The sequence below is a fragment of the Lissotriton helveticus genome, chromosome 12 (assembly GCF_964261635.1).
Source record: "Lissotriton helveticus chromosome 12, aLisHel1.1, whole genome shotgun sequence".
In the NCBI taxonomy this organism is placed as follows: domain Eukaryota; kingdom Metazoa; phylum Chordata; class Amphibia; order Caudata; family Salamandridae; genus Lissotriton; species Lissotriton helveticus.
Genome location: NC_136073.1, coordinates 848983604 through 849002224, shown reverse-complemented (window position 1 = coordinate 849002224; position 18621 = coordinate 848983604). Strand labels below are relative to the sequence as shown.

At 47.1% G+C, this 18621-nt stretch overlaps 1 protein-coding gene across 2 annotated transcripts in view; it reads left to right on the top strand.

Annotated features, from left to right (window-relative positions):
* The window catches only part of TBXA2R (thromboxane A2 receptor), a 230335-nt gene that overhangs the window by 194901 nt on the left and 16813 nt on the right, over positions 1-18621 (top strand). For both annotated transcript variants that reach the window (XM_078671413.1, XM_078671412.1), the window contains exon 2: positions 13932-14981. In XM_078671413.1, the coding sequence (XP_078527539.1) occupies positions 14130-14981 (852 nt within the window). In that variant the 5' untranslated portion in view covers positions 13932-14129. The remainder of the gene's footprint in view (positions 1-13931; positions 14982-18621) is intronic.

The following is an 18621-nucleotide window of genomic DNA, read 5'->3' as shown; positions in this document are numbered from 1 at the left end:
ATCATCAATAAGGGTTGTTTGGACTGGTATATAGTGATCACTAGAATAGTGAGCACTGCACATCAGGCCAACTTCTCACATTGGTGAGCAGCGGTTGGGATTTGAGCTTGCTGTTGTTTTACCACACATGCCCTAAGAATATCTTGTGAAAGATCACATAAGTACTAAAGGTACATATAACTTAGCTTAGAATACTCTGAGTTCTACTGAACCAGCTGTTGTAGCTCCTAGGGCCTAGCACACCCTAAACTACAACTCTAGCAAGGGATCAGTAGGCAAACATATAGTGTAGGTAAGTGCACCACTTACACCTCACTAGAAAAGCATGTCTACCCAGGGAGAATCTACTGAGACTCCCCTGGTCAGTGTTGACCCTCCACAGGTCACTTCAAGATATGCAGCTCTCAGTTTCCAGGAGATGAGACAAATCTGTGTCTCCAGAAAACTGAAGCAGGGGTCTAACCCCACCATTCCCTTTCTGATAGGTCTCTTAGAGACATATGATGCCAGAAAGCTTTCTCAGTTACATGAGAACATGCCAGCCTTAGAGGGAACCTCTGGGGATCCAGATCTCCCCAACATTGCTACTGCAGTTGAGGAGGAGGATCAAGAGGAACTCTCTGGGGATGAGGTAGACAAAGGTCTTGAGGTAGTCAGAAGGCTAACCAGGGCCAACTCAGACTTACTTGGGCTAGGATCTGGGGGACCCCCAGTACTAACCCGAAGTGGGCCTAACCTTGGAGTTAGGAGAGATAGATCTCTTTCTAGGGACTCCAATAGATCTCTGCACTCTAATGCCTCTTCTCAGGGGAGAAGGAATCCTCCACAGAGGAGATTTACTTCCCCTCAGAGAAGGGAGCATGAAGCTAGGATGAGACAAGCTGAACTGAGGATTGAAAGGGAAGAAATTGCCCTGGCCAAAGAGAAGCTTGCCCTGGCAAGAGAGCAGCAGATGAGTGGGCTAGCTCCCACTGGTGGCAGCAATCTCCGAAGAGATAGAGAGAAGGGTTTAGACACTAAACACCTGACTAAAATAGTGCCCCCCTTTAAGCAAGGGGATGACATCCAGAAATGGATGGCTGCTTTGGAGAGGGCCTGCACTGTGCAGGGCATTCCCCAGAGTCAGTGGGCAGCTATACTGTGGCTCTCCTTTGATGGTAAAGGTAGAGATAAGCTCCTCACTACTAGAGTTGAGGATGCTAACAATTACCAGGTCCTGAAAAATGCACTGGTTGATGGGTTTGGTTTAACCACTGAGCAGTACAGGTTGCTGTTCAGAGACACCCAGAAAACTCAGTCTCAGGACTGGTCTGACTTTGTTGATTGTGCCACTAAGGCTTTGGAAGGCTGGCTACTGGGTAGTAAGGTTACTGATTTCAAAGGATTGTATAATCTAATTATGAGAGAGCAAGTCTTAAATAATTGTCAGAACCAGTTATTACACCAGCACCTGGTAGACTCTGATCTGACCTCTCCACAAGAATTGGGTAAGAGGGCAGACAAATGGGTCAGAACCAGGATTAGGCCCAAGAACCAAGGTGGTGACCAGAAAAAGGAATCAACCAAGCCTCAAGAGAAGGGTGGGAATAAATCTACAGATCAAACCACATCAGGGCCCCAAAAATCCTCTGAGGGGGGTGGGTCCCAGAATCCTTCCAACAACCAGAAGAAACCCTATTGTTATCCCTGTAAACAGGTGGGTCATTTAAAAACTGACAGCAGTTGCCCCAAGAATAACAATAAGGAAAACATACCCCCAAGTAACATTCCCAAACCTCCTGTTACTACTAGTAGTAATCCCCCAGGTGGTGGGAGTGCCCCCAAGAATTTGGGTGCATTTACTTTGGGAGTTCCTGGGGACTCTGGCCTAACCAGGTCCCCAAACTTAGATACTCTTGTCTGTGAGACTGGCATGGGGTTTGCCAACTTCACAACTTGTCCCAACACTTTGGGCAAGTACAGACAGGAGCCCCTCATCAATGGTATAAAAGTTGAGGCCTATAGAGATACAGGGGCTAGCATCACTATGGTGACTGAGAGTCTAGTCCCCTCAAGGCAACTTTTACCTGGTGCCACATACCAGGTGGTAAACATTGATGGAGTGAAGAAAACTCATCCCATGGCAGTAGTAAATCTCAGCTGGGGAAGTGTCACTGGCCCCAAGAGAGTGGCAGTGACATCCAACTTGCCTGTAGATTGCCTACTGGGGAATGATTTAGAGACCTCAGCCTGGGCTGAGGTAGAGCAAGAAACCCATTCTAGAATGGTAAACCCCCATGGTAAGGTTAGTGGGGCAGTGTTAGCCACAGCCCCAGTCCAAGATGTCCTCCCTGAACAGGTCAGGAGGGTTGTGCCAGTCACAACCCAATCTCAGACAACTTCCTTCCCAGAACAGGTTGTCAAGGCTGTCATGGTAACAGCCCACACCCAAACTGAGCCCCCTCCTGAAAAGGTTGGGAGAGTTGTGATGGCCACAGCTCAAACTCAGACAGATGATAGTGTTGTGAAGCCTGAAACTATGGATCACTCCACTCAGACAGAGAGCATTGAGGAGGAAGAGAAATCTCCCTCCCACCAGACTTTAGGAAAGGGTCAGCCTCCTCAGGGAACTGATCTGACCCCTTGTGAAGAAACTGCCACAGAGGTAGTCAGGCCTAGCCTGACAGAACCCCTGATGTCAGTGGACCCTTCCAAGGTGGGACCCAGTCTGGAGCAGGTAACCTGCCCCTCTCTACCCTGCCTCAGTCAGCCCAGGGCTGTAGAGGTCAGGGAGGCCAGTGTTGGACCCCAAGGGGCCCCCTGTCCAAAAGAATTTCCCAATCAGCAGATTAAGGGCACTGAAGCTAGTAGTCCTAGCCAAGTGAAAATAAAACATACTCCTGAGGGATCCCCCTTAAAATTAGGTAGGGACCTCCCACAGATGGACACTGTTGGGCACAGCCAAACTTGGGACCTGAGGGCCCCAGACCTGACCTGTCCCTCCAGTAAGCCAAACAGAGGGACCCAACCTCCAGCTGTAGGTAGCCAGAGGTTGACCCTGAGAGCCCAAAACAACTCAGTCTTGGAAAGAAAGGCCTCTATGGTGGAAAATGATTGGAGGAAGCTGAGCCCAAAATTAGTGGAGCCTCACTTCAGTACTCCATTTCAGCACCAGCCTTTTACTTTGCCAAAACACACCACAGGTAGAGATTCCCTATGGTGGAGACCCTCAGACACCCTTAGGGTGAGGGATTGCTTAGTGGACCATGAGATAGGGGGTAACCATGCCAGTGCTGGTACTTCCTTATATGGCCACTCAGGCAATATAGGCTTACCTGGCAAGGCTAGCCTTATCTCCTTTCGTTTGGGGGGGGGGGGTTATGTAGGAAGGTAGATCCCTGACTATGGTTGCCCCCAACTTTTTGCCTGGTGTTTTGCTGGTTTTCTGACTTAGTTGACCTGGGGCCCTGCTATTCAGGACCCCAGGCCTACTGCTCTCTCTGTAAAATGGATTCCATGTACCTTAGGTACATATCTAAATTGGATACTGAATCACCTTATTAGTCCCTGTACAGTGTACCTTAGGTACCCAGGGCATAGGTGTACCCAGGGCCTACCAGGGGCTGCAGCATGTATTATGCCACCCCTGGCTGGCCATCCAAATCTGACACAACTGGCTGCTTGACAGCTGGGGCAAGGTGGTGTAATCACCCTTTGCTTTAGATATAGTATACCTATATCTAACCCTAAAATGGACACACAGATCTCCTATCAGTCACTCCTATGGCAGGCCTTAACAATCCTGAAGGCAGAGTGCTTGGAATCGTGTGAGATGGTGCTCTGGCATGAGCTGAGCCTGTCTGCGGCTTTCGGGATCCATCCCTTAGCCGTTTCCATGATATCGCATACCATATACTCTTAAGTGCATTATAATCCTCGCGGTTATATGCCAACTCTGGTATCGCTTTATCAAAACATGTCGAGTAAGGTGTCATACGAATTGGAATACTAACCCCTCGCCAATTCTGGCGACGGGGTTAGCATTCCACCCTTCTAGAGGGACACGACATGTATGTAACCCCTAACCCCGGTTAAAGTCAAACAGAGCCTCAGCTCCACAAAATGGATGCTGCCACCGAGACACAAGTCTGCCCTCCTGCTGCTGGGAGTCCTCCCAGAGCAGGAGATAAGGACAAAGGGTTTCCTGCCAGGGGCGGTGCCAGCACCGTCCCAGACAGGGTTTTGTGTATTGTAGGTAGGCAGGGCTTTAGAGGAAGGTGACTGCACGTGGCACCCCGGTGCTCACTGTGCATAGGCTGGCTGGAACCAGTTCCAGGGTCACTCCAGACCCTGGGCTGGGGAAAAGCCCGCCAAGGAAGTGGGTGTAACCACCCCCCTCCTAGTCCCACCCATAGGGCAGGACTTAGTCGCGTGCCAGCCCCTTTTTACAGGATAAAGGTAGAGACTGGCCCCCTTCCAAATCAGATCATCTTTGAATCCTGAAACTACTTTCCACGAAAGGAACTCAAGACTTCTTCCTAAGATTTCTCCCTTGTGACTAAGGAGTAGTCACCCTGCATCCGCAGGCACCATCTACAGAACACTGCGGTCTGCTGCAAGTCCTTCCTCCGGAATCCGACTGCCCAGCTCGACGAGAACCGGCTTCCCTGGCACCTCTGACCTCTACCTGCATCATCAGTCACGCTGAGATTCGTGGGTGTGACGAGACCTCGAGGGACCGGCCATCTTCAAGACTGCACGACTTCTGAACAACAAGCCCGCCGAGTGAATTCCTGGTGAGTGCTTTGGGGTCCGAGAAGCCCCCACCCTGAGTAGCTCCAGCACCGAAGAGCAGCCCCCCAGCATCTCCACGATCTGCGTGGGGCCCTTCTGCTTTTTACTGCTCACCGCGTTGTTTGGCTACTAGCCCGCTGGCTTGTGGCCTTCCTGACGACGCCCGACGACATTTCTGCTGCTGGTCTGGTTGCTCCAGACTGGCCCTTGCTTCCCTCCATCGGAGAAGTACCCTGGACCCTCCTGGTCCACCCAAGACGCCATTTTAGGTCCACCGCGTGGGCCTTGCATTTGCCAAGACTTGTTGCCCAATCCTGGGTCCAGCGACGTCGACAGCAAGAACCTTCGTGGGACAGCTCGCACCTCCATCCTGGTCGCCGACAACGCCTCCTGGTCCGAGAGACTGCAGAGCCCAGCAGCGCCCACTCACCTGACTGCGGTGACTTCGCCCGGTGCCATCCTGGTGCCCACTTAATCACTGGCTAGTGATTCAAGAACTTGGTCCCCTCTGCTTTCAGGTTTTCTTCTTCCTTGATCCAGGCTTGGATCCATCGAACTTTTCTTCACTGGTCGCCTGCCAGCAACTTCTTCCTTCCAGGCTCCTGGTCCGGCAACGAGATTCCCGACGTCTTTTCAGACCTATGCAGCTGCAGCCCCTGGGCTAGGTAACTTCGGCACTTCGGTGTCCCAGCATAGCCTCACTATCCTAGGGTCAGGATCCACTGTCGTTTTCTTCCCACCAGGTCGGGTTCGCCCGTGAACACTAACTTTGCCTTTACTAGCCTCCATAGACTTTGTCCCGCATCCCGCGTGAGAGTGCACACTCTGCACCCGAGTCCCCTGGGTCTCCTAGTAGTAATCTAACGATTCCCTAGTCCAGTCCTAGCGATTCCAAAGCCTATTAGAACTGTTACTTACCTGCTAGTAATCCGCATTCCACTTTTAAAGTATATGGTTTTTCGTGCCCCTCGGGCATTTGTGTATAACGTGCTAACTTAAGTATTTTCGTAAGAGTTTTGTTGTGTGCCTAGCACCCTGTCCTCATAAAGAGTACAGGGTTGTTGTGATTCTAATAAATACACTGTTTATTTTCATAACACTTGTGTGGTGTCCTTTCACTGGGTGTTCAAGGGGTAATGTGATGGTAAAACAGCTGGCTTAACACGCCCTCTAGAGTCTTAGCCTTAGACTGCTCGTATCCATGCTACTAGGATAGCTGGTCTATAAGGTTGACTTACAACCAATCATCAATAAGGGTTGTTTGGACTGATATATAGTGATCACTAGAATAGTGAGCACTGCACATCAGGCCAACTTCTCACAGGGAGCAGGAACGTATATGACAGCAGTAAACGGTCAATAGATAACCTCTAAGACCAGGTGCACCAGCAGCTACAAACCCCCCAGCACGTACATTGCTTAGCCATGTCGAAAGACGTCAACTAAAGTTGATGACACAAGCAGGGTGAAAAGGCGAACAGCAGAGGATGAAAGAATTATGAAGGAAGTAAAATGGATGCCACAGCCAAAATGGCTGTCACTTATGCTAACGTAAAATATTACACATTTCCACAATCAGGAGGCAGCTTGCACCAGCTCATTTCTCCTGTTAGTGCCACCTAAAACAGAACCAATTACTAACCATGAAAGCTGGGGAAATGATGTAGCGTAATGGCCAGAGCTGCCGACTTCAGAGCTGGGGAACCAGTTTTGAGTCTTGGCTCTGGCTGTGATTCTGGGCAAGTTACTTAATCTCACTGTGCCTACCATAAATGAATGTGTCTTTAACTGGTGCTCATTAAAAGCACCGGTGTTAATGACTAAGTGCTGGTGCTGAGCACTGGAAACCACAGGCTCAAATTAAGCACTGTGCGTGAGGCTTGGAGAGTGCACTCCAGGCTTGGAAGAGTGGCATCTTACGCACTGAGAAGCAAACAAAGGAGAGGTCAAAGACTGTGTACACAAAGCTATCAACCTTTTAGACGGAGAGTCAATGCAGCATGATCTTGGGAAAATTCAGGAGTTTCCTGCTCTCCTGAATTCTAGAGGGTTGTGGACAATCATTTTTAGGTCTGGCTTGACAGTGCTGCTGTCTGCAACCCTATTGCTAACAATTACTTTAAACAGTAACAGAGAGGCTTTAGCTCAACCTAGAGACGTATTTCTGTCTCACTTCACGCTATTGGCTGCTTGCCCTTTATTCCAACTTCTATGGAATGCTTTCAATATAATCCACAAGGGACTATTTTAAAATTTCAAACATACACTACATCACCACCAATTACATTCTTTACCCTACATATGTATTGTATATAGAAAGCAATTTGTGTTTGTATTCTCACTGAAGCAGGCATTTTTAAATGTTTAAATCAGATCTCAGCATGCAATGCCAGTCCTTTTGGCTTTGCCAGTGCTTGTTCGTTTTGGAAGTATATTCCACGGGAAACAACAATTGCAACGCAGTCATCACCTTAACAACGCAGCTGCCATTACATCACATGCCATTACAACGCATGCCATTACAATGCATGTCACTACAACGCATGCCATTACAACACATACCATTACAACGTATGCCATTACAACGCATTATAAGGTAAGTAATGGGGATTTTTTAGTTTTAGGGTGGGTATGGGTTTTGGGGTACATGGGGATAGTATTTTTACCCCTACACTATCCAACACTTACCCCACTTTTGCCCCAAAAGCATTATGTATTGTAATGGTATGTGTTGTAATGGTATGCGTTGTAATGGTAGTTTCTAAAAATGCGTTGTAATGGCATGCGTAGGAAAACCTTGCATTATAATGGTAGTTGCGATGTAAAAACCGAGTTTAAAGGCATGCGTTGTAATTGTTTACGTTGTAACATCATATATTCATATTCCACAGTTTTCATGTCTGTACTGATAAGGAACATCATCTGTTCAGTCTTTGTATAACGGGGACTTTTCAGGAGAGGAGCAATTCTCTATTTGAGTTTTTTGTTGGGCTGCACAGTCTGAGTTTAGATTGCAGGGAGGCGGGTCTTGTCCCATGGACCACCGGGTCTGCAAAGCAGGTGGCTCTGAGGGACGTTCTTCTTGCATGTGCTGACCAGTGTAGAGCTTTCTTAAAGAGATAACGTTAAAGTTACCCCCATCTACTCAGGTTTACGGCTAGCCTGTCTGAGGCCCTCTGGATTTGTTAAAGTTGCCAAGAAATAGTGTAAAGAGAGAAACGCTGTGCTCATTGGCATAAACTAAGCTTGACAGCACTAGAGTTTTTAATCCCTGTATCAAGTTAGAGAGGCCCAAGTAAGGGAAGGTATGTTACAGCAACCGTAGTGTGTAAATTGGATGTATGACGTTACAACGCATACTTTTACATCGCATGCCTTTACAACGTGGTTTTTACAACGAAAACCTTTACAACGCATAGCGCTTTGGGGTGCTGGATAGTGAATAGTTTAATTTACTATTCCAACTCCAGTCCCCGTGGACACTAGGGAAGGTGTTGGACAGTAAATTAAACGTATTCCCTATCCTAGAGCGCCCCCCAGCGCAATGCGTTGTAATGGTTTGCGTGGTAAAAGTTGCGTTGTAAAGGATGTTTCCCGTGTACATTAGTTTCTTGTCACTTTATTGACCAGGTTTTTCGTGTGGGTTTGACATCCAGTCGAAGTGGTTGCACGTAGGTGATGAAGCAATGCTTAGTTTGTAAAAGAAAATTACGCAGCGGGTCCAAATTATTACTCACTGGTCCACTGCAGCTGGCACAATCCACATCACGTTAAACTGCAGGTTTAAGTTCAAGTTTTATCGTTTTTTTAAAGACACACTAAATAGTTTAAGGCTTCCCTAATGTAAGTTGCTTAACCCCTTGGCCGCGGCGCTAATTCCGCCGCGGTGCTGAGTGGGGTGAGCGCGGCGATGCCATGATCGTGACGGAACCACGCCATCATGAGTCACGGGCGAGCTGTGCTCATGACGGCGTGGTTCCGTCACGACCCCGCCCACTCACTAATTCACCCGCATAAGCGGGGAATCAGTGCCGCGTGGGAGGAGCGGCCGCAGCATGACTGAACCACACCGTCATGAGCACACGCCGCCCGTGGCTCATGACGGCGTAGTTCCGTCATGCGCAGGGAAGGGGTTAAACACAGACACACACAATGCCACCATGTGGTGGTGTCTCATAAATATGTGCCGGTGTTCACAAATAAGTGCTGGTGCTGAGCACCAGAAAACACCAGCACAAGTTAAGCACTGAATGTGCCAGCATCCGCAAAAGAGTATTTCTGTCCTAGAGGAGTTAAGCTTAAGATTATTCTTTAGCATCCATTGTTCCAACGGTAGTAGACTTTTGCCGAGTCTTTGATGGTCTTTCCAGCTTTAAGGCGATCTGAGTGTTATCCGCAGAGTTGTAGGAAGCGAGCTTGGAGGAGCTCATAAGATCTGGAAGGGGAAATAGGTACCTACTGAACAGGAGGAGGACGTTGTGGGATACCTACCTTACAGGTGAAACTGGTCCTCGGAAGCTTCTTTCCTGTCCAGGAAAGACATGGCTTGGCAGTTCGGGCTGGACTGTTCCCATGAGGCACGAATATGTCTCTTTACACCGCAGTCTTTCTCACCGCAAGGACTCACAACGCGGCCGTTACCACGACTGCGTTGTGATTCCGCATACCATTACTCCGCAAGTCAGAACAACGACTTGCGGAGGGGGGCGCTGGATGTTGGAATAGTATAATTTACTATTCCAACTCCAGTCAGTGCGGACACTAGGGAAGGTGTTGGATTTTAAATCCAACACCCCCCCCTCTCCGCAAGTCGTTGTTACGACTTGCGGAGTAATGGTATGCGGAATCACAACGCGGTCGTGGTAACAACCGCGTTCTGATTCCATGCGGGGAAATAGTTTGGGGGTAAACGTTGTTTACCATGAGGCACAGGGTCAAGACTGATTTGCATATAGCTGTGTCTGAACTGGGGTGGTGGAGTGAGCTAAAGAATGATGATGGATTCAACCCAGATCTGTGACTGGGGAGTGAGTGAGTGAAAAGTTTCAGCACTCCGCCCATCATCTCCTTGTGTGTGAATGGGGCAGAGGTGAACAGTGAATGGGTGTAATGTGGTTATTGGGGATCAGTAGAGTTTTTTGAGGTGAAGGACTGTGTCGTGTTCTCTTTGTCCTTTGCTGCTTGGGCTGGTAGATGGTGATTTGTAGTGTCAAACGCCGATGACAGGTCAGGTAGGAGAGGTCCAGAGATGCAGTCGCATCAACAGAGTTCTTGAGGTCCTCCTAGTTGGAGATAACGCGGAGTCAGTTCTTCTCCCTGTTCTGGCGCGGTCTCGCTGGTTGAAAGTAGTTTATTTTGTTTGACTAAGCCTGGGATCTGAGATTCTAAGAGGCTGGCTTCGAAAATGTTTGGGGGCGGGATTTGCTGGGAGCATGCCTAGTTTATATCTTTGATTTGACCATTGGGTTCTTTTTCTATTAGCTGGTTGAAAGAGCAGGGGTTAGGTTGTGTGGTGAGATGGGTTTAGTGAGGCTGAGAGTGGGTGAGTTGTTGTGCTTGCTTTTGAGAGAACCTGAGGTTCAAGGTTACCATCTCTTTTGATAAAGTGCTTGCTGGGTTACAGGATTCAATGACAGTTTTGAAGACCTCTTTGGTTGGGCAAGTAGCATGAGAAATTGGTAAGTTTATTATAGTATTTTTATGTAGGTTTTTTGCTTTCAGTGTTGCATTTGAAGCTGCTTTTTAACGCCGAGGTTGTATGTTTTCTCCATTGCAAAACAGAGAAGTGTTTTTGTTGTCCACGCACTGTTCATCGGTGTGTCTGTGGTCTCCATGCAGTGCAGCTGAAGAGCAGTGACTGTAGTTCACATGCACTGTTCATCTGTGGCTGTGGCCTCCATGCAATGCAGCTGAAGAGCAGTGACTGTAGTTCACATGCACTGTCCATCTGTGTGTCTACTGTCTACAAGCACTGCAGCTGCAGAGCAGTGACTTTAGTCCACGTGCACTGTTTATAAGTGAAAACACAAAAACAACAGCAAAAACAACAATTGATGGACAGAATGCAGAACAATGTCATACATTCACCCCAGTACAGAGATCTGGGCCTAAATCCATCGTTTTTTGCTCACCGTGCCATTCCAGTTTGAACCTCGCCATATGCAAATCAGTCTTGACCCTGTGCCTCATGGGAACAATCCTGCCCGAACTGCCAGGCCAGGTCCTCCCTGGACTGGAAACAAGCATCCTAGGACCGGTTTCTGGCTTTCAGCCCTCATCAGCCAGGATAGCTTGAAACCAGTGGCATGGAGAGCACAAGACTCACGTCTGAGCATTCCCGCCCCACTCGGGGTGACAAATGCAAAAACAACAAGTGAGCCATATGTGTGCTTGCAGTATTGCAGAGGACTTTCTTTATTGCCCTTGCTCTCTTGAATGCTTGGCTGAAGTGTCCACGTGGTGCTGATTGCAGTGGCAGCAGGGCCTTTGCAGTGCAACTGCATAGTAGCGACCTTAGTGCACATCCAGTGCACATAGGCGGTCCTGTTGTGAACATGCAGTGTTGACGATGAGTGGCTGCAGTGCCCCTGCAGTGTTCATATATGTGTCTGAAGTCTCAATGTGGTCTTGATTGGAGGGGCAGCAGGTCCTGTGCAGTGCTGCATGCTGTGACTGCCCCTGCAGTGCAGCAGAGAAGCGCTGTTGATGTTCTTGCAGGAAGGTGCAGTGGCGTGCTGATGTACCTGCAGTGCTGCAGACAAGCTCTCTTTCTTTGCTCTAGTATTGTAAAGAAGTGCTGATGCTGCCATGTAGTGCTTAGAAGGCGTGCTAGCATTTCGGCCTAGAAGCGCTTGTTATTCCCCATCAATAATCACAGAGAGCCTTCGTTTCATTTGCTCCAGTGCTGTAAAAACCACACAGAGTTGGTGCGGTCCTTGCTGCACTACTGACGCTTGAGTGCCCCTATAACGCTGCTTAGAAGTGCTGATAAATTAGTAATTTTACAGTGAGACTGTCCCATAAATTCGCAAAGCCCCTTCAGTGCTCCATAGACGTGCTTGCAATGTCTCACCTGTGCAGCAGAGAAATGCTAGTGCTGTCACTGCAGTGCGGTAGTCGTGCACTCCTAGCAGGCATGCAGTGAAGCAGAGAAGTGCCTGTTCTGTTTCTTTAGTGCATGAGAGGTGCAGTGGTACAATCGTAGAAGGCATACAGTGAAGCATAGAAGTGCAGTTCTGTTTCTGAAGTGCTGTAGAGGTGCAGTGGTACAATCCTAGAAGACATACAGTGAAGCATAGAAGTGCAGTTCTGTTTCTGAAGTGCTGTAGAGGTGCAGTGGTACAATCGTAGAAGGCATACAGTGAAGCATAGAAGTGCAGTTCTGTTTCTGAAGTGCTGTAGAGGTGCAGTGGTACAATCCTAAAGACATACAGTGAAGCATAGAAGTGCAGTTCTGTTTCTGAAGTGCTGTAGAGGTGCAGTGGTACAATCCTAAAGACATACAGTGAAGCATAGAAGTGCAGTTCTGTTTCTGAAGTGCTGTAGAGGTGCAGTGGTACAATCCTAGCAGACATACAGTGAAGCATAGAAGTGGTAGTTCTGTTTTTGTAGTGCAGGAGAGGTGCAGTGGTACAATCCTAGAAGACATACAGTGAAGCATAGAAGTGCAGTTCTGTTTCTGAAGTGCTGTAGAGGTGCAGTGGTACAATCCTAGCAGACATACAGTGAAGCATAGAAGTGGTAGTTCTGTTTTTGTAGTGCAGGAGAGGTGCAGTGGTACAATCCTAGCAGGGATTCAGAGATGTAGAAAAGTGCTGGGACTGTCTCTGCAGTGCAGCAGAGGTGCAGTGTTGCAATGCTAGCAGGCATTCAGAGATGAAAAGGCGTGCTGGCACGGTCTGTGGTGTGGAGAATTGTGGGGGATGTGCTATTATCTATGCGTGGAAATGCTGACAATGTCCCTTGGAGAGGATGTTCGTATAATAATAGAGAGGGGTTGGCCTAACGGCTAAGGCGCTCGACCTCGGACCTGGGGATCCGGGTTCGAGTCTCGGTAACGACGCCAAAACCTCCTATGATTCTGGGCAAATCACTTAATCTCCCCGTGCCTAAAAAACATGAAAGTGTGTGTCCTCCTCATGTGAAAAAAAACGTAACTTGTGCTATGTAAAGCGCTCTGATACCTGATTCGGTTCGGGTCTAGTTCGCGCTATATAAAACTCCACAAAAAAAATAATAATAATAATGCTGCAGAGACATTTGGTAATGCCCTTGCAGTGCTACGCAGAAGCCACTGCATTGAAAACTATGCCATGTTTAAAACCCATATCAAGCTCACCAGAAGACTGTATTACACTAAGGATTCAATGCTTGATCATGAGGTTTTATTTAGGAAACCAATGCATTCTGGGAATTGTAGGGCTACTTCACTTCAGTTGATGCAATTGAATTAACACACTTGAAAACAATTATTTGTAAAAGAAAAAAAAAGGTGTATTTTGTGACATGGAGTTATCTGGTGGCCTTAGTGCAGATGCACCTGAAGAGAATTTGAGGTCTAGTCTTCTTGAAGATACAGTGAGGATGAGTGTGATTGTTTTCAGCTGGGCCCTTTTATAAATCTTCACAGCCCTTAAGAGAAATGCATACATCTTCCTGCATGCTTGCCCAAGAGGTGCTAATGCTGTGCATTTCACACATCATCAGCAATGCAATGCATTGAAGTATCATATCTTTTACCTCCAAGTAGTGCTTTAGAGGCGTCCCGCTCTGCTTCTGTAAAACCCCTGCAACACTGTGTTTTAGGGCTGACACTGCCCATATCTATACCTGCATTCCTGGCCCAATGCCTCCTCCTGGTGCTGAAAGCAAAGGGGAGTTTCTAAATAAAAGAAACCGCAGGTATTTACAAGCTTCTTGGCCCAAATGTATCTGTTCCGACTGCAGCTGGCCCAGCTCCATGCCTCAACAGCTCTGTAAATATTCCAGGCAGCAGAAAGACACAAACCCAAATGTCTGTTATTCCAAAACTGTCCAAGGCAAGATGAAAACCAGTTTGACTGTGTTTATTGAAATTAGCGACAGGCTGACGCATGGCTGCTCTAGTAATTTCCAAGGGAAACCGCTAACAACAGACTCTTGTTCTCTCTCTTTTTAAGGACTGAGGCTGAAATGAGCAGAAACCCTGATTGTTCTGAAGCTGGAAGTGCCAAGCTGAGGTGCAGAAGATCTGGGGCCGCTTGGCATGCGACGACTGCCTCCGTGTGCACCTGAGGGCTACCTGTGAAGACCACCATGGCATCCCCTTGTACAAATATTTAAAGTTTGGCCCACCGACAGCCTTTCTTGAACGAAATATGTGCCTGGAAGATGGGGTGGGGGGCTCTTCGTGCCCCATGGTTGAGATGGAACTGTCCAATGAAACCGCGGCTCTCGAGCTGGGCTTCTGCTTCCGGTACGTCAACATGAGCATCACTGGGGGAGATAAAAAGATGATCGCCTCCCAGTGGTTCTCCACCATCTTCAGCGTCATCGGCATGTCCTCCAACCTCTTCGCCTTCTGCGTCCTGATCTCCAACAGTCGTAAGACGCACAGCCGCGCCCGGTCCTCGTTCCTCATCTTCCTCTGCGGCCTGGTGGTGACGGACTTCTCCGGCCTGCTCGTGACGGGCTGCATCGTGGCTTCCTACCACTACACCAAGTTCAACTGGACGGAGGTAGACCCTGAGTGCCACCTCTGCAACTTCATGGGTTTTTCCATGGTCTTCTTCGGCCAGTGCCCGCTCATCCTTGGCGCTACCATGGCTTCGGAGCGCTTCTTTGGCATCAACCGGCCCTTCTCCCGTGCAAGCAACGTGTCCAAGCGGCGTGCCTGGTGCGTGGTGGTCTCCGTCTGGAGTTTTGCGTCCTTCTTGGGGCTTCTTCCAATTCTGGGACTAGGGAACTACACAGTGCAATACCCCAAGTCCTGGTGCTTCCTCACCCTGTTGCACGACTGGAGGAACATTTCCTTCGGCCTGCTCTTTGCGCTACTGGGCATCTTCTCAGTGGGCCTCTCCTTCATCCTGAACACCATCAGCGTGGTGACGCTCTGCCGGGTCTACCACGACAGCGAGTCACGTCAGCGACGCCGGGACAGCGAGGTGGAGATGATGGTGCAGCTGGTCGGCATCATGATCATCGCCAGTGTGTGCTGGCTCCCTCTTCTGGTGAGTATGGAAGCAGGCGGCCTGCAGATGCGCACCAGAGCACGTAGAGGCGCAAGAGAGCTCAGAAGATGCGCAGGAGAGCATGCTAGATGCGCAGGAGAGCACAGTAGATGCGCAGGAGAGCACAAAAGATGCGCGGGAGAGCATAGAAGATGCGCAGAAGAGCAAATAAAGGTCAAAAGGCGACAGACTACAGTTAACATTGCAGGCTTTTTAGTTAATTTTTATCTATGTTCTAGTGAAGTTATTGAAACTTTTACATTTAACATATGTCACAATAGTATCAATAGCAGAATTATTGCTGTACGAAAATATATTGGCCTAAAAATTGTTAAAATAATTATCACTTCCTGGGGTGCAGATGACCAACCATGCAACATATTTGTGTATATATATATATGTGTATATATGTATGTATATATATATATATATATATATATATACATATATATATATATATATATATATATATATATATATATATATATATATTCACATATACTATATATACAAATACATATATATACTTACACACACATATACATATACACACAAACACACATGTGTAAATATATATATATATATATGCAAAGAATCCCTTCACAGAAGCGGGTACGGACTCCAATATGATCCGCTGCAAAAATTGTTTGTTTATTAACTTGCTGGTGCTGTCCCTGATGCATTTTGGCTACACCCAAGAGATATATATATATATATATATATATATATATATATATATATATATATATATATATATATATATATATATATATTAGGCTACAATATTTTGGGCAGGACTGTTCCCATGAGGTACAGGGGTCAGACTGATTTGCATATGGCTGGGTCTGAACTGGGGTGGTGGAGTGAGCTAAAGAATGATGATGGATTCAACCCAGATCAGTTGACTGTGTGTGAGTGCTTGCATTGTTCAACACTCCATCCATCATCCCCTTTGGTATTACGATATTTTGGTACCATACATTTTGACAAATAAAACATTCACAAAGTACCACTACCTAGTTATGGCATGATGTGCCAGCCCAGGCAGATATCTCTCGGTTTCCTGTCACTGAGTTTAGCTATAGGTTACCGTTGCGGCATGTGGATGTCTGCAACGAAATGCAAAGAACGCTTTTGAGAAGGGGCAAGAGTAAGACATAGAGGGCAAATCAGAGATCCGCCTGAAAATCGGCTTTAGATGTGAGAAAAAATAATGAGATACTGGGATGGCAGAGAATTAGAGACTGGCAGAAAAGAGAAAGAGATGAAAGGAAATTGAAAGGTGGAAATCCTAAAACAATGATGGGCGAGATAGTAAAATAGGTGGAAACAGGTGGATGTGGTAGTAGGTGAAGTCAAGAGGATAAATATAAGAAACAAGCCCCAGGCAATGTCAAAAGGTCTGGCTTTGATGTTATAACACACATAAACACTGACAATTACAATTTGCATGCATTGTATGTGCAAATATTGTTTATCACATTAAAGCCTGCGCTACAGACTTTGCTGCTCCAGTGAAAAAGTAGCAAAAAAGATGGTTACCTGTGCAGATGCATGTAGGCGAAAAGACCCTCATGTGACAAACAGCATAGTGGAGTTTATTTTTCAGATTTAAAATAGTTCCTCGTGTTTTCTGATGGAAGATCTTCCTGGAAGGTGGCAGGATACACCTCCAGGTGATATCTTGAGGTGAGAGAGTAGCCCTCCAGTGGGTGGAGCCAATCCAAAGCCTACTTTATTAACAATTTAGAGAATTGGTAAAAATGTCATGCAGACAGCTGCACTGTCAAGTCAGACCTAACAAAGGAAAACCATGGTAAACAAATAGGCCATTATTACTGAAATTTTTGAAAAGTCAAGCACCCATATTTGGTGTAGATTGTCATTCACAGACGTACTATTTGGGGGGGGTTGTTTAAAGTATGTGGCAAACTGTAAAGAAATCTGGTAAAATGTGTGAAAAGTGTTTTTCTGTGGGTTTAGAGAAAAGTACTACATTCCGTGATTATTAATACCAGAGCACAAGCCTAAAACATGTGCTAATTTTACTCCAAACATTGCGGAGAAAGAGAGAGAAGCAATGCTTGCACATTTGTCTCTAAATTTGCAGTAGGGTCATCATTACTGGTTGTGGCACTGCTATTATCAAATTGGGATATAACTGCGCGTAAATGGGACATTCTGTAAACTTCTCCAGTAGTGGCGCGCTGTTCATTTCTCCCAAATTGCAATTGGGCACATAAACGCCATTAGGTTCCAGAAAGTGCTTCCACCGAGGCCCTAAAAATGTCCTTCTAACTCCCTAGAGAGATAAACTTTTTTTGGGTTGCACCACTAAGGGCATTAGAAAATCGTCCCTGATACGACCCAGTAACTCCTCCGCCGAGTTACCGATACCAGGGGACATTGATAACTGCGTGGAGGGAGGCGCAGATCAGGGACGGCTTTAGGGCTGTTGGCACCCAGTGCAACAATCAATGTTTGCACCCCCACACAATATGACAGCCTCCTCGAATTCTCTCACTCCCACTGGGCAAAAGTGCCCCTCACATCCCCAATCATAAGTTATTGCTAAACACAGAGCCCCCCTGAGGTCAGCGCCCTGTGCGGCCGCACCAGTCGCACTGCCCTAATACCGGCTCTAGGGCAGATAGAAATAACAGTGATTACAATTGGGACCGTGGGGGCCCCTTAGAAATGATCCATTTTTGGGAGAATCGGTAATTCAGTCCAGATTTTCTTCCCCCAGCATTTTGCCCTGAGCCTCCCCCACATTCAGCAGACAGATTTCCTGAGTGAGCGTTAAGTAGTAGCAAAGATTTTGTAGGGTTCAGGGATGGGTATATGTAAAGAGTAGGAAGAAGTTTTAAGGGTTCACGGAAGGGTGCCTTAAGGGGTAATAAGGGATTTTACGGGTTACAGAGGCATTGTTTGAAGGGGTAGTAAGGAGTTTTTAGGCTTCAGGGAAGAGTAGCGTTAAAGGGTAGTAAAGTTTTTTTAGAGTGCATGTAAATGTATGGGTAAGAGGTAGAAAGGTGATTTTATGGTTTAGGGATGGGTAACCTTCAGGGGTAGTAAGGGTTTCTAGAGTTCATAGATGGATAGCAATAAGCAGTACTCAAGTATATTTAGGGTTCAAGGAAAGTTAGACTTATGGGGTAATGTAAGGGGTTCTTTGGATTCCAGGATGGATTACGTAAAGGGGTGGTAATGCTCTTAAGGTTGTGAAAAGAGTAGTGTTAAGGGATAGCACGTTTTTCGGGTTGAGAGAAGGGTAGTGTAAAGGGTTTTCAGGGTTTAGGTATGGGTAGATATAACGAGTAGTAAAGGGGTTTTAAGTTTCTGGGATGGATATCATTAACGGATAGGAAGGGGTTTAGAGGGTAGTGATAAGGGATAGCAAGGACTCTTTAGGGTTCACAGAAAAGTAGTATGTAGCAGTACTAAGACTTTTTAGGGTTCAGGGAAAGGTAGCTTTAAGCAAGAAGTAGGGTGAAAGGAAGGGCAGTGTTAAGGCGTAGTAAGGGGTTTTTAGGGTGGGGAAATGTCGCGTTAAGGGGTAGTGAGGACTTTTTAGGGGTCAGAGAAGGGTAGAGTTAGTGGGGTTTTTAGGGATAAGGTAGGGTAGTTTAAGATGATA